Here is a 13,032-nt window from a genome sequence, read left to right as displayed (position 1 = left end):
CGATGGTTTGGCCTTGTGGTGCGTACTCACGACACACCACCCCACGAGAGTCGAAAAAACTGTCAACATGACCTTTGATATCGCTGCGGACCTGCCACGCTTTTTTTGGCCTCGAGGATCGTCCCCGAAAGCCTGCTGAATCTTGCGAATGGTTTACACTCGGGTATCGCCAAGGTTTTTGGCAAAATTTGATGTAATATTGCTGCTCACGTTGTTCAGTCATTTTCCAGCTTAGTGGAATCCGACGAGAGCACGCTACATGACCTCACTCATAGGCTGATTGCCAACGATTGACGCTTCCTGCAGGCGGGAAAAAATTCAGGGCTGTGTATGACTGTCCCCTTTACAACTCCACCGAAAGAGGCCTCCTGCGCATCATTGGTTTACGCGGAAAAAAAAGGTCTGATACTTTTTGAACAGACCTTGTATAACTGTGAAAAACAACTATTGAGAAACATATAAACAGGGTTGGATTATATACTTTGTTTGGAAAACTACAATCATTTAATATGACATTATTATATAATATATTATTATTTTTAATTATTCTTGCTATAATAATAATTGGAAAATAATTGTGAATTTAGAAAGACTGGCACAAAAATTTTAAGCTCTGAAAACAGTAGGAAAAAGTTTGAGAAACTCTAGTCTGAATTATTATCTGATATCTTTGTTATAGCAAAGTGCAATTAGTACACTAAATAAATTCAAAATATAACTTATACCAGAGTCTAGAAGTTTTATACAGAAAAACTGAAAGTTTGAAGACACTTCATGATTGTTGCTTCTTGTCTGGATGTTCATATTCATAATTGCATTAAAAGATCAATTTGATAAATCTGGAAGAAAGGCAAATCAGTTAGCCTGTTAACTACATTTATGAAGTTAACAGAATAAAGAAGTGAAGATACATTTATCTTCATTTCTTTAAGCTTAAAGTAAATTAACAGTAGAATTATATTCCAAAAGTGTTTCTGTATTAAAAATTTTAGATGCACTAGTTGCTAGTTGCTTTACATAGTTTTTATATTTATCTGATTTGCTACTCAAGAAATGCAAGATACAGATGGTGATTGTTACGTGGCTAGAACATAGTACAATGTGGATGGAAAGAGTTATATATCCAGGATTACCTGGATGTATTTCTCTTTATTTTAAATGTTTTGAAAAGAAAAGATATATAGCAAATAAAAATATAATCTACATTAGGACATAAACATATTTCTCATCTAATACAATAAAGCTACATTGGTCTCACTCTCTCTTAGAATTAAATGCTTAAATATTGTAGACGCAGGTAACTTGTATAAATATAAAAAAAAACCCATATAAAGGAATAGCAAGTAACTATAAATATAAAAAAGATATAAAACTAAATATATTATTCAAAAAAGGTTTGTATTGTCTTGTGACATAAAATAAAGGAAACATATTGTAAAAGTGTAGATGTATTCTCTTGAGAATGTGTTAATGGTAATATACCACGTGTTATTAGCAATAATGAACTTGTAAAAAGTTCATTATTGCTGCAACATTTCATTGTAGAACATACACATTGTTTTAAAGGTTGTAATTATAAAAGTTTTTAAGAACAATTGTAAAAAGTTCACCCGTATTAATGTGAATATGTATTTGAAGTGTTTTTAAATGGCTATATTTTTTAAACTCTTTCCAACGTTACCAGTTATACACCAAGGTTTTTTAAAAAACAGAACCTGAGTTTGTATTTTTGAACTGAAGAGGGACTTAAAATACAAATAAGTCCGAAATGCATATGACAAACCAATAAAACAAGTACCTAACCTGAAAGCTGTATATGATAGTGTACCGAACGGAATTGATCGGATTAAAGAGACACATTCACAACGAAATAGCAGCTGCCATAAGGATTTTTTTTTTAAAACAAAACAATATTGATAGACAATATCCAGTACATTACCAAAAAAATCTAAAATCTCAAAAAAGTAAAATATTTCTGCACCATCTATATATGAAACTAATATTATTTATATAAAGAACTATTAAAAAATAACTATATATATGTAGAGGGCATTGCAAAACAATGTGAAACCTTCAAACTGTCAAATTGCCACAAATAAGAATGAAGCTACATAGGAATTATAATTAGAAAATAGAAATTCCTATATATTATTCTTTTTCCTACTCATAAGCAGAGATAAGAATATCATCTAGGAATTATTATCATATACATGTAAAACTAGCTAGTATATCATATTTATTACATGTTTACTATCAATAAACTAACAGCTGCTGCTTATGTCCACATCCTAATATAAATTATACTGTTTAATTCAATTTTATTCATTTCTATTTACTTGACAAAATTATATTTTTAAAATTTTAAAGAACTTTGTTAATATTTCTCTGTTATGAAAGTATAAAAATTTTTTAGTAGTTATGTTACCACCAATTTATTCCTTTTATCAGATTAACTTATGTTTTTTCTACTTTATACTCTGTACTTAGTAATTTTTAAAATTTCTGATGATTTTACAGTTTAATATGGTAGACTTAAAAATCATAATATGCTAAAATCTTTTTGAGATAATTTATGTATCAGTCAAAAATAAAAGAATAAATCTATCACATAGAACACAACTAATTCAAACATTTGTTCTTTAATTTTAATCTGATAATAAGATATAAAATCATTTCAAAAAATGTTTCACCATAATATTTCTGTGATTTCTTGATCACTATTAGCAGCATTTTGATTATGTTTATACTTGTATGTTAATTTATTATTAATTAAATAAAACGTTTTTTTCTATTATATTGTTCAGTAAATCTGTATATTACTTACTCATGTTAAATTCTCATTTTATTAACCTAAGTTGAGGTATGTTTGAATTTTTTTAAAAATAATATAATCCTAGTTTGCCATTTTAAAACATGGAAAACTCAAACTTTAAAAATTAATTTCTCTGAAATTGCAAGTGTTTTAACCTATAATCTTATTAGAATGGAAATTATTTCCAATAAAACTGAAATTAATTCTTAAAGGTCAAGAATAGTATAGCAATTTTAGGAACTGAATTAATTGTTTTAGCTAAATTTATTCTAAAATTAACATGGACTAAAATTAATTAAGTTTCAAATTTCATTTGAATTCTTATGGTTAATAAAAAACTTTTTAAATTAAAAATTTTTTGCCATAAAAAAACTTCATTCATTCATTAATTCAATAATAGCATGAATTGATATAATACCCACAAAGGTAAAAGCTTCTATTCACACTCAACTATCTTAATTGCTTCTTATATAAGTCTTCCAAAAATAATTTTATTTTTTCATGGACTCTCTTTTTATATTTAGATAAGTGTAATAAATTTTCTTTATATAAAAAAAAAATACTGCAAAAAGTTAACATACATTACTTGATTTTTTACTTTTCTGACATGGCAATACTTTTCAATTATTTAACCTACATTTTGAACAATTGTTTTTATTTCTCATTCTCTTACAGAAATAGTTAAAAGAAATATAATATGGCTTGAAACATTATTAAATAAAAACTGAATTATTGCAATAGATTATTTTCTGAGTATATGAATAATAAAGTCAAACTTAATATTCAACCTATTATTTCATATATATCAATGAAAATATTATTTATCAATATTACAGAAAAGTATTTCTGCAATATTGATAAATGAAAATGAAGAAACAATGCTGTAAACTGATTATTATTTACTAAAGAAACATTTGTTTTATACAGATCATTCCTGAAAAATCAAAAATTATTTTTCATAAATTTAAAAGTAAATAAAATCCGCAAACATATGATACTGTAAGCTTGTAAACTGAATTCCATACAATCATCTATATTTTATTTTATTAAAAGTAAGGTGTTGATAAAATATGTCTAATTCAAAAACAAATTTTAAGGTTTTTTTTTCTTTTAATTAAAAAAAATTGGTTTTCTTATTTTAAATAGTTTGCATTAACTTAGAGCTGGTTACTGTTAAGTTAGCTGAAATAAATTCAGTTACCATTGAGTAGTTTTGAAGTTTTTATAATTTAAATCACTTATAATGTATATTATATGTTAACAGTTAGAAGCAGGCTAGCTTATAGGAAATATCTGAAAAAAAAAAAAAAACATTACCTTCATTCCAGGGGAAGAAAAATAAACTTCACAAAATTTCAAAATTAACACATAATCCCCATCTTTGTTGACAGGTATCTCATAACCGAAAGTCATATGATGATATCTTTCAGTCTGGTACAATATCTGATCTGATCTGGGAACTCTGCTTATAATTAACTGTTTTCCATAATCAGAAGCAGTCCCAACTTTACCATGCAAAGGATCACGACGATAATGTATTCCATGACCATCGACGTGTACTTCTCCACCGCAATTGATGGCATAGATAACTTCACCTATGCCGAAAGCCACGTCCACCAACTGAAGCACACATAAGACGTTAAACAACAGTTCGATAGTTACTTGAATAAAATGGAAGGACTTCATCGAAAATAATTATAGTACTAAAAATGAAAAAAGTAAATATTACACTATTCAATGGGAATGTTTACCATAATGTTATTGATGGTAGTAATAAGAAAAGGCGTTTTAAAGCCCGCGAAAAGATAGCGTTACTCGGCAACATTGAAAATGCTGCTTAACGGAACTTACGAACACGCTGCGATAAAGCGCTCCCTGTCGTTCATATTTTATAAATTTTAATTTTAATTTTTTATTTTAATTAATAAACTATTAATAAAAGCTTTTTGCTTACCAAAAATTATCTTCAGGGAAGTTAACTAATATTTTCTTAAAGTAAAGTTTAAAGAGTATTTTTAAAATATTTTTATAAAATACCATTTTCCTACACGGTATTTCACGGTACAGTACAGTACAGTACTTCATTCACCATTTAAATCTACTAACAGGCGCGGCGCCATCACGTCACGTCACTAAGACTATAATATGTGTATATTATAGTCTAATAAATTCCTTTTATGTTTCAGTTTGGATTGTATTTGTTTACCTTACAGTTAAATAATTGTAAGGGTCTCCAGGAATCATTAGCTGTATGAGATCGTTCATAAATTATGTAACGCTATTTTTATATTCAACTACCATCCACTTCCTGTAACGCTCCGTAACCTGTTACACATAATCAACCCCAAAATTACGTAACGCGTATTTCCGATCGACTCCCTTAATTGTACTAAGGAATAAAGCATAGAACGAGTTACGGAACATTATTTTATTAATTACGTCTACAACATAAAAAGCAGTGTGAAGCAAACAACACTTCATAAACGAAAAAATGAACCATTTTGTTAAAAAACAAAGAATAATTTTAAAATAATTGCGTCGATTGGTCATGTGCGAGACAGATACTTGGGATAAAAAATTACAGAATGTAAAGTTTTAATTTAAAAATCATTTTAAAAAATTGAATATTAAAAGGCAAAATAGAATTGCACTATAACAGAACCGAATATGTATGCCGCCTATTGTTATCGTTTGGAGTAGAAATCATTTTCATCTCAACGATATAAACGAAAAAGTAATTAGGAAAATATTTAATATCTATGTACTTTTTTCTTTTTTAACTCTTTCCGCCCTGTGGGCACTAAGAGGGCCTCTTTTTGCAAGCCCATTACGGTTTCGGCTAGGCCCACTATGGGGCTGCCGGGTGGTGAGGGACGGGGCCCGACATATCCGAACGGACTTGAGGGACCCGTTCGGATTCGAGCCCGGGTCCCTCAAGGCGGTAGGCTGCCACCTTGACCGCTCGCCCATCCGGCCGCTACATCACTATATACTGTCAAAATACTGTACTGTATATGCAAATTTAAATGAAGACGTGCTTTAAGGACTTTAAATCCTCAATCAAATCTTTAAAGCGAAAGAGAAATAACCAGAAATTCCGGTTTGCTAGAGTGCGATTTTAGACTTGTATGATTGGCAGAATATAAGTCACATTTAATAATTGAAACTGATTCTAATTGGCTATGTGTGACATTTTTCAATGCTTATAATACGACTATAATAACTTTTATCTTTACAAGATTAACTTAAAATAAAATACAAATAAAAACATTATTAAGAACATATATAAAACATTGAATTCACAAAAATATAAAAATTTCTAATTTAACTGAGTAGTTTTTCCAATTTTAATTACCCGTTTATTAAACTCAACAATGGAATTGGTAAGATTTTCTTTCTTCTCAATAAATTATCACACTTATCATTCACTAATTAGTACAGGTAACCCCCGTATAACACGGTAGTTACGTTCCAAAAAATTGCCGTGTTATGCGAATCCGTGTTATACGAAACAAAGAACTAATACGAAAAGGAGGGTTAGGTTCCAAAAATTAAAAAACATGCTAGTATATTTTCATAATTAAGATAAATATCTTCATTAAAATTTTTTTAAGTGATACATATTAATATAAATTAAACAATGTTTTCTTCGTCATCACTAAAAACACTATTAATTAACCGAGAGCGTTTTCTTTTTGGCAAGTTATCCTTATCCTCTGAGCATTTTTCTGCATTATCTTCAGATCCATGCTTTACCTTTTGCAAAATGTATGTAATTTTAGATTGCTTGCTTCTAGTTAAAAGGTCTTTATAAATTTCCTTATATGGTGCTAAGCACTTATGAAGAATAAAGCAAGTATGGAATAAGGGAAAAACATTCGGCAACATCAGAAGCAGAAGCGTCGCGATCTGGCAACATTGAAACAAGTTTCGAGAAGGACCACGTGTATCGACAGAAGGCGAGAAGAGAAAATTTACATACTTAAGTACTAATAGTTCACGAAAATAATAATTTTCGTGAACTATTAGTACTTAAGTATGTAAAAATTTATTACATTTCATGTTGTACGAGGGTTGTACCTAATTCTCGAACCGTGTCAGTGTGAATCCGTGCTATAAAAGTACCGTGTTATACGGGGGATGGTACCAATTCTCGAACCGTGTTAGAGCGAATCCGTGCTATAGAAGTGCCGTGTTATACGGGGGTTACCTGTATTAGTCATAAATTTCACTGCAAAAAATTTTATATTTTCATTGAATTTTGTTACCTTTTGTGATTGTTGTATTTTAGTGGGTTTTTTTATATTTTAGTTATAAGGCAGGCGGCCATTATTGTCAAAAGACATCGCCTGTAATTTTGTTGAATAAAAAATAAAGAATTTTTAACTCTCTTCCAGTGAGCATCGTGAGTTTTACCCAGGGCTGTGGAGTCGGAGTCGGAGTCATCAAAAATCCCCCCGACTCCGACTCCTTTTTATTTTTCGAACTTGTTATGTATATAAAAAATGAAAAAGTATTTGAATCGTGTCACATTTGACCCTCCGAGTTTTTTGCAAATCTATACGTTTGGGGATCTCTCGAACCCAAAAAATGTCAAATAAAGAGGAAACTTCGCTCGCGCGCGCGCATATGTTGGCGTCTAATTTATTTAAATTTCTTTATTCTGTTCTGAAATATTGTTTAATATTTTAGAATGAGTAAAGTTTAAGAAACAAAATTTAGCACAGTAGCATGTGTATAAAGGACATCTTCGAAATTCCTGTCGCGAGGGGAGAAGAGATATTGACTATGTCATTACTTAGAGTAGTATTTTAGCTTTGAAATAAAAAAGTTTCTATGTTCTATCTTTATTAGAACTACAGTATATTTATGAAAGCTTATATTCTGAAGTCACGTGATGAAGTCAGAATTTTCGGGCCTACTTTGTTAACAAGTCTGCCCCTGGTCGGAGTGGGAAAATGTGTAAAACGTGTAAAAATCTACGACTCCACAGACTTGGTTTTACCAGGTCCATAGTGGAAGCTGCTAGAAATTTTCCCGTCAAGCATGACGGAATATTTTTATGAGAAATTAGAAATTGAAGAATTAAGGTGAGTAGAGATGCAGCCCTTGACAAAGCCATTCTTACTCCATGTTGCTTAAGTCGGACTTCGCAGCCTTTCAGGAGTCTCAGTTGTTTTTATTTGTTTAGATCTAGAATTTACTTGACTAAGTCTACTCTTACGCTTTCTCTTAGGCATTTTTTTGACAAAATAGCGAGTTTTTTTTAATTTCACATTGATAAAACAAAGATAAATTACATGTACAGGTACGTTAGTTAGATGAGCGATAAAACTTTCTAAACAACGGGCTTGTTTTAGAGAGGTAGGCTGAAACCTTAATCACCTTAGTAATTTAGCCGTCATTTGTCAAATAGCGTAGTATTTGCGACTTGATGAAATCTAATCGAAGTTCTGGCACAAATACTTGTATTTTTATTTATTGATTATGATTTTTTGTTAACGTTCAGCTCAAATTGTGGTATAAAACATACCAATTTTCCAATCAGAAAGGCCAGGTTTGAATCTTTTTTCGGAACGGGCTTTATTCTTTATGGATATATAATTCTAGATAAAAATGATATTATTTTAAACAATATTAAAAGCGGTTAGGTTAGGGTGGCAACTACGGCTCTGGGGATGACCAGAGATCGAATTCAAATGGGAAAAAACCCCAGGAATTTTTCGGGAGTGGTCTTACACGTCCGTCAATAAATGTTGGGCCCGGTCCCTCCCCAACTCGGCCACCCAGTATGAGCCTGGTCGAATTCATAATGAGCCTGCTTAAAAAACTTCTTTATGCCCAAAGAGCGAAAAGAGTCAGAAATGAAAAAAAAGATGCGGGAAACGGCGAATATTGTAACACATCCGCTCGAACGACAATGTTATATTGTTAAATAATGAAATATTCATTCACTTCAGTTTTTAATGAATTATCCTTCTTTCAATAAAAATATAGGATAAAATACAGTAATTTTGAAAATTTTATTATTTTTAAAAATTTCATATTAAACAATATAACTTATTTTTTATTTGAAGTTATTGCTGTTATATTATTAATTGAATAAAATAACGCAGTTATATTAATAGTTTCGAATATTCACAAATCGTATTTTGTAAAAAATGAAACATAAATATAGATGTCGTCAAGTAGACAGCATGGCTGGAAAATGACAAGTTATACGTATTAAAGAAAGTATCGAGTACCCTAAAGTTTTGTTTTAAAAATAATTACCTAATTCGACATAGATCAAAATCTACAAAAACATTTGTAAAATGGATAATGAATGTAAGAATTAATTTAATTTTATTTTTTAATAAAACATATTTATGCCATAAGGTATGTTTAGTTTGTTTCAGATTATTTCATCAGCTGAGGTTTATTCAAAAGCAATGTAATTGAACATCGTATGGTAAGATTCAAGCTCTAAATGAAAGGTTTCGCACCCCCCGAGAATCGTAGACGGGGGAAAAAAAGTCAAAAGTACCGTACTTGTATATGCGACTTTTTGCGAGATATTTGCCTCCAAAAGTCCGTTTTTAACATGTATCGGTATACTGCCTATTCCCATGCTCTGTGTTGTCAAGGCTCACTGTTGTTTGCCTTGACCGATGCTCTGCACGTAGTCATGGACTTTGGTGTTCACTATTGTTCACATCTCAGTACCCGGGTGGGAACTTGCCCTCACCTGAGCATCAAGTACTCCATGGACAGTCAAGTTGGCTACACGAAACAGGCATAGTTGCTTGGGCTAAATAGTTAAATGTGAAAGTCTAAGTGGAGTGATGCAACTCGCGATTTTGCATGATTTGATTTTGGGGGCTGTAACTCGCAAAGGGTTGCTTGTAGAGGTATGGTTTCTTTGACTCTTTTGCTCCTATGAATATGCTCAACAACTCTGTTTCATTCAAAACTTGAATTGAGCCCATTTTATTCTAATATGTCAAAATGTTTTTTTATTGAAGTGCAATAATAGCTGTAAATTGTTAAACATTCACAGTGACAAAAAAATACTCATTTTCTTTGTTTATTTGAAAATTTGGTCAATGTTTATCTAGGTAGCCCCAATGGTATCATGTTTTACAACTTAGCCCACGTGACTGTGCCAGCTTTGAGTACCCCATTTGACTGTTTATGGAGCACTTGATGTTATATAGTTTGGGGGTGTGGGGTGTGCCCCCACCTGGGTGCTAAGGTGCAAGTGATAGTGAGCACTGAGTGCATGTCTACATGCAAAGCATGGGGGATAGTGTTAAAATGATTTTCGGAGACAAATATTATGTGAAGGGTCAACAGTTGTGGGGGTGGTGTGACTTGTGTAAAAAATATGAAATAAAACACCAATTTTGCTAAAAAGTAGTGAAAATGATTGTTGCTCTGATAACAGAGGTGCTGCCATTGGGGCTACCTAGGTGAACATTAACCGAAAATTTTAATGAAAATTGTTAAAATATATTGAATAAGATTAGCAAATTTGTATATTTGTAATTATTCAGATTGAACTATATTGGACATTTTTCTTTATTTTTAGTTAATGTGATAAGGAAACAAAGTTGAGATTTAACATTGCAACCTTGTGAAGATTCTTGTTATGTTAAAATTTTTGTTTTATTAACTTATAGATTTGACTTGCATATAGTCTCACCAGTAGCATAACCAGAGGGCCCAGATCACTCTTAGCTTCTAATAATCAGTTAAGTACAGGAAAAATAATTAATATGACAAATGCATTGACACATATATACTATACTTAAGAATTTTCTCTTCATCCATAGTGGTATGGGGAATGTTGATTTGCAAGTTCTAATTTTAGCCCTGTAATATTGATTCTAGTTAGGCTACTGTCTCATAGTCATTGATTATGGCTACCAGTTTTTATAAGTATTGTTGTAACTGTGTTTTTCTGTAGGAATGTTACACAAAAGGTATTTACATGTAAATGCTTTTCTTTCTTTAAGAAAAAAATCAAATCTCAGATACCCCGGGTTTCTTCCCGAAATGACGTCACGAGCAGTGTTGACCAATTAGAAACTAGTTTCAGTGTGTTCGCTGTAAAGTGCTTCTTGAGCGCTGCATAAAGAAATGCGGGGATATTAAACTTTATTTTGATGTTAAACAGCTGCCCAATTAAGCAGCTGCCCAGTGACCCAATTAAGCAGAATCTATTGTATAACTTGGAAATTGTCTGTGGAAAACATTAGCTCTTCAAAACTTATTTTTCTTAGTTTAACATTTTCCAAACTATATTTAAAGTTTTTACATTGAAATAAGAAGTCAAATAAAATTTTTTAACAGAAAAATAATGAAAATTTTAAAATTTAAGATTTAAAAAAAGATTTAATAGCAAATATTTTCAAAAATATTAATTTCTAATATTTATAATAAAATCATTTGTCTGTTTAAAAATTGTCATTTAAATGTGTTTTACTTTGTTTTTATAGCTATATTGAATTATTTCAATGAAATTTTACAAACCGATCCCAGTTCATCAGCAGCAATTGCAGCACTTAAAACATTAATGGAATTTATGGAGAGAGATTCTTGTAAGTTTGATCTTTAGATTTAAATATTAAACATAAAAGAGAATATTAAATTTTAAATATTTTATGTTTTTGATAATTTATAAAAAATTTCATGAATTAAATTAGATAAAATCAGCTGTTTATATAGACTAGAAAATTTATTTTTACATTTTAAATATATATATATTTTTTTAGCTGAAACATTATTAGGATTGAGAGAGAATTTATTGAAAGTAATCGAGGTGCTTACCACTGCTGATTCATCAGTAACAACTGTCAGTTCTGGCTGTGAATTATTTCTTCGGTTTATAACATTAACTGCTAAATTAGATCATGCAGTAAGAAATTTTTTATTTGTAAAAATATATACTATATTAAAAATGAAATGATTTTAGTAGCAAATTTCAACACTACATTGCTTATAATAAAAGTAAGTAAACAGATTAGGCTTAAATTTTAAAAAATTACTATTTATTTAGTGATTTTGAGAAATCCTAATCTTCAAAATCTATGAAGTAGTTTTATGTTTTGCTATATAAAATTACTTTTTAGGTTATAGTATATCTTTGATGATTAAATTTCAGCCTGATTTGCTTGTTTATTCTGAGATTGTACTAGTTATTTAATCTAATAAAATAACAACACAACACCAATACACAACGAAAGGAATAAATGTTACTGCAAACAAATGCTTTAACAGCTGGGAAAATAAAATTGTCATAAACAATTTTTGAGTTATTTATTGTAACATTTATACATGTTCACAGGTAAAGTTAATTTTATTAATAAGAAAAACAACTGGACCACATTACATATTTTCAGGTTGGAGTTGGCATATAGACCATAGATGTCATATATGGAACATAAGCCATCCCTACTCTAGTCAAATAATTGAATACTCTTATACTATAGAATAAAAATTTTATTATTTATTATAAGTTTCAAGAAAATCTTTCATCTGAATCATCAAAATATTATGTGAGAATATCTAAGATCTCTGTATAGGTGCTATTGCCAGGAGCCTCTGCACAATGATTAAGGAGCACCAACACAACCTTAAGAAATGCCTCATTAATATGGCACTTGCCACCTATGGCCAAGATATGCTGTCCATATAGAATTTAATAGAGCACACTTCTTACACCATGTTATGTAACTGTCACAGATAAAACACCTAGAAAGAGTTGAAATGTAATATACAAGGCACAGTGATTAACTTCAAAGAAACAGATTCAATCTTGGACAGTGCTGTTTTAGTTTGCCTGATTCCTTTTGGCAATATGACCTAATTGACATGCACAAATTGTCCACTCAATGATCTTTTAAAAAACATTCTGTTCCAACTTTAATAATTTTAATTTTGCTGTTCTATTTTGTTTTCTATCACTTAAACCTGAGGTTTTCTGTTTTAGATAGATGAGCATGTTTGTAGTAAAGTTTATTCCTTTTGCTGGATATTGGTGTGTGTTGATGATGTTCTGTTGAAGTACTAACCCAATTTTTGTTCACTGACTTTAGTTATTTAATCATTATTAAATTATCTTAACACTAGAATTTGTCAATTAATGGTTAGATGAATGTAATGAATTTTAATTAATTTATATAATAACATAATGTAACCTTATTTTTAATTAACTTATTGATATATATTATAGTACT

General features: G+C 30.2%; 2 protein-coding genes across 3 annotated transcripts in view; one reads left to right on the top strand and one right to left on the bottom strand.

Moving 5' to 3' along the window:
- The window catches only part of LOC111635316 (malectin-B-like), a 51,184-nt gene extending 46,504 nt beyond the window's left edge, over window positions 1–4,680 (bottom strand). Inside the window, exon 1 of the mRNA XM_023380246.1 lies at window positions 4,130–4,680. Coding sequence (XP_023236014.1) covers window positions 4,130–4,498 — 369 coding nt within the window. The 5' untranslated portion in view covers window positions 4,499–4,680. The remainder of the gene's footprint in view (window positions 1–4,129) is intronic.
- Window positions 4,681–8,986: 4,306 nt separating this feature from the next.
- LOC111635318 (translation initiation factor eIF-2B subunit alpha-like) overlaps window positions 8,987–13,032 on the top strand; it is a 22,232-nt gene continuing 18,186 nt past the window's right edge. For both annotated transcript variants that reach the window (XM_023380248.1, XM_023380247.1), the window contains exons 1-3: window positions 8,987–9,139; window positions 11,293–11,394; window positions 11,569–11,711. In XM_023380248.1, coding sequence (XP_023236016.1) covers window positions 9,127–9,139; window positions 11,293–11,394; window positions 11,569–11,711 — 258 coding nt within the window. In that variant the 5' untranslated portion in view covers window positions 8,987–9,126. The remainder of the gene's footprint in view (window positions 9,140–11,292; window positions 11,395–11,568; window positions 11,712–13,032) is intronic.

Source organism: Centruroides sculpturatus, unplaced genomic scaffold, assembly GCF_000671375.1.
Source record: "Centruroides sculpturatus isolate CEXI.00-Female unplaced genomic scaffold, Cexi_2.0 scaffold851, whole genome shotgun sequence".
NCBI lineage: Eukaryota > Metazoa > Arthropoda > Arachnida > Scorpiones > Buthidae > Centruroides > Centruroides sculpturatus.
The sequence above is the reverse complement of the archived record's forward strand: the minus strand, read 5'-3'. Positions and strand labels throughout refer to the sequence as shown.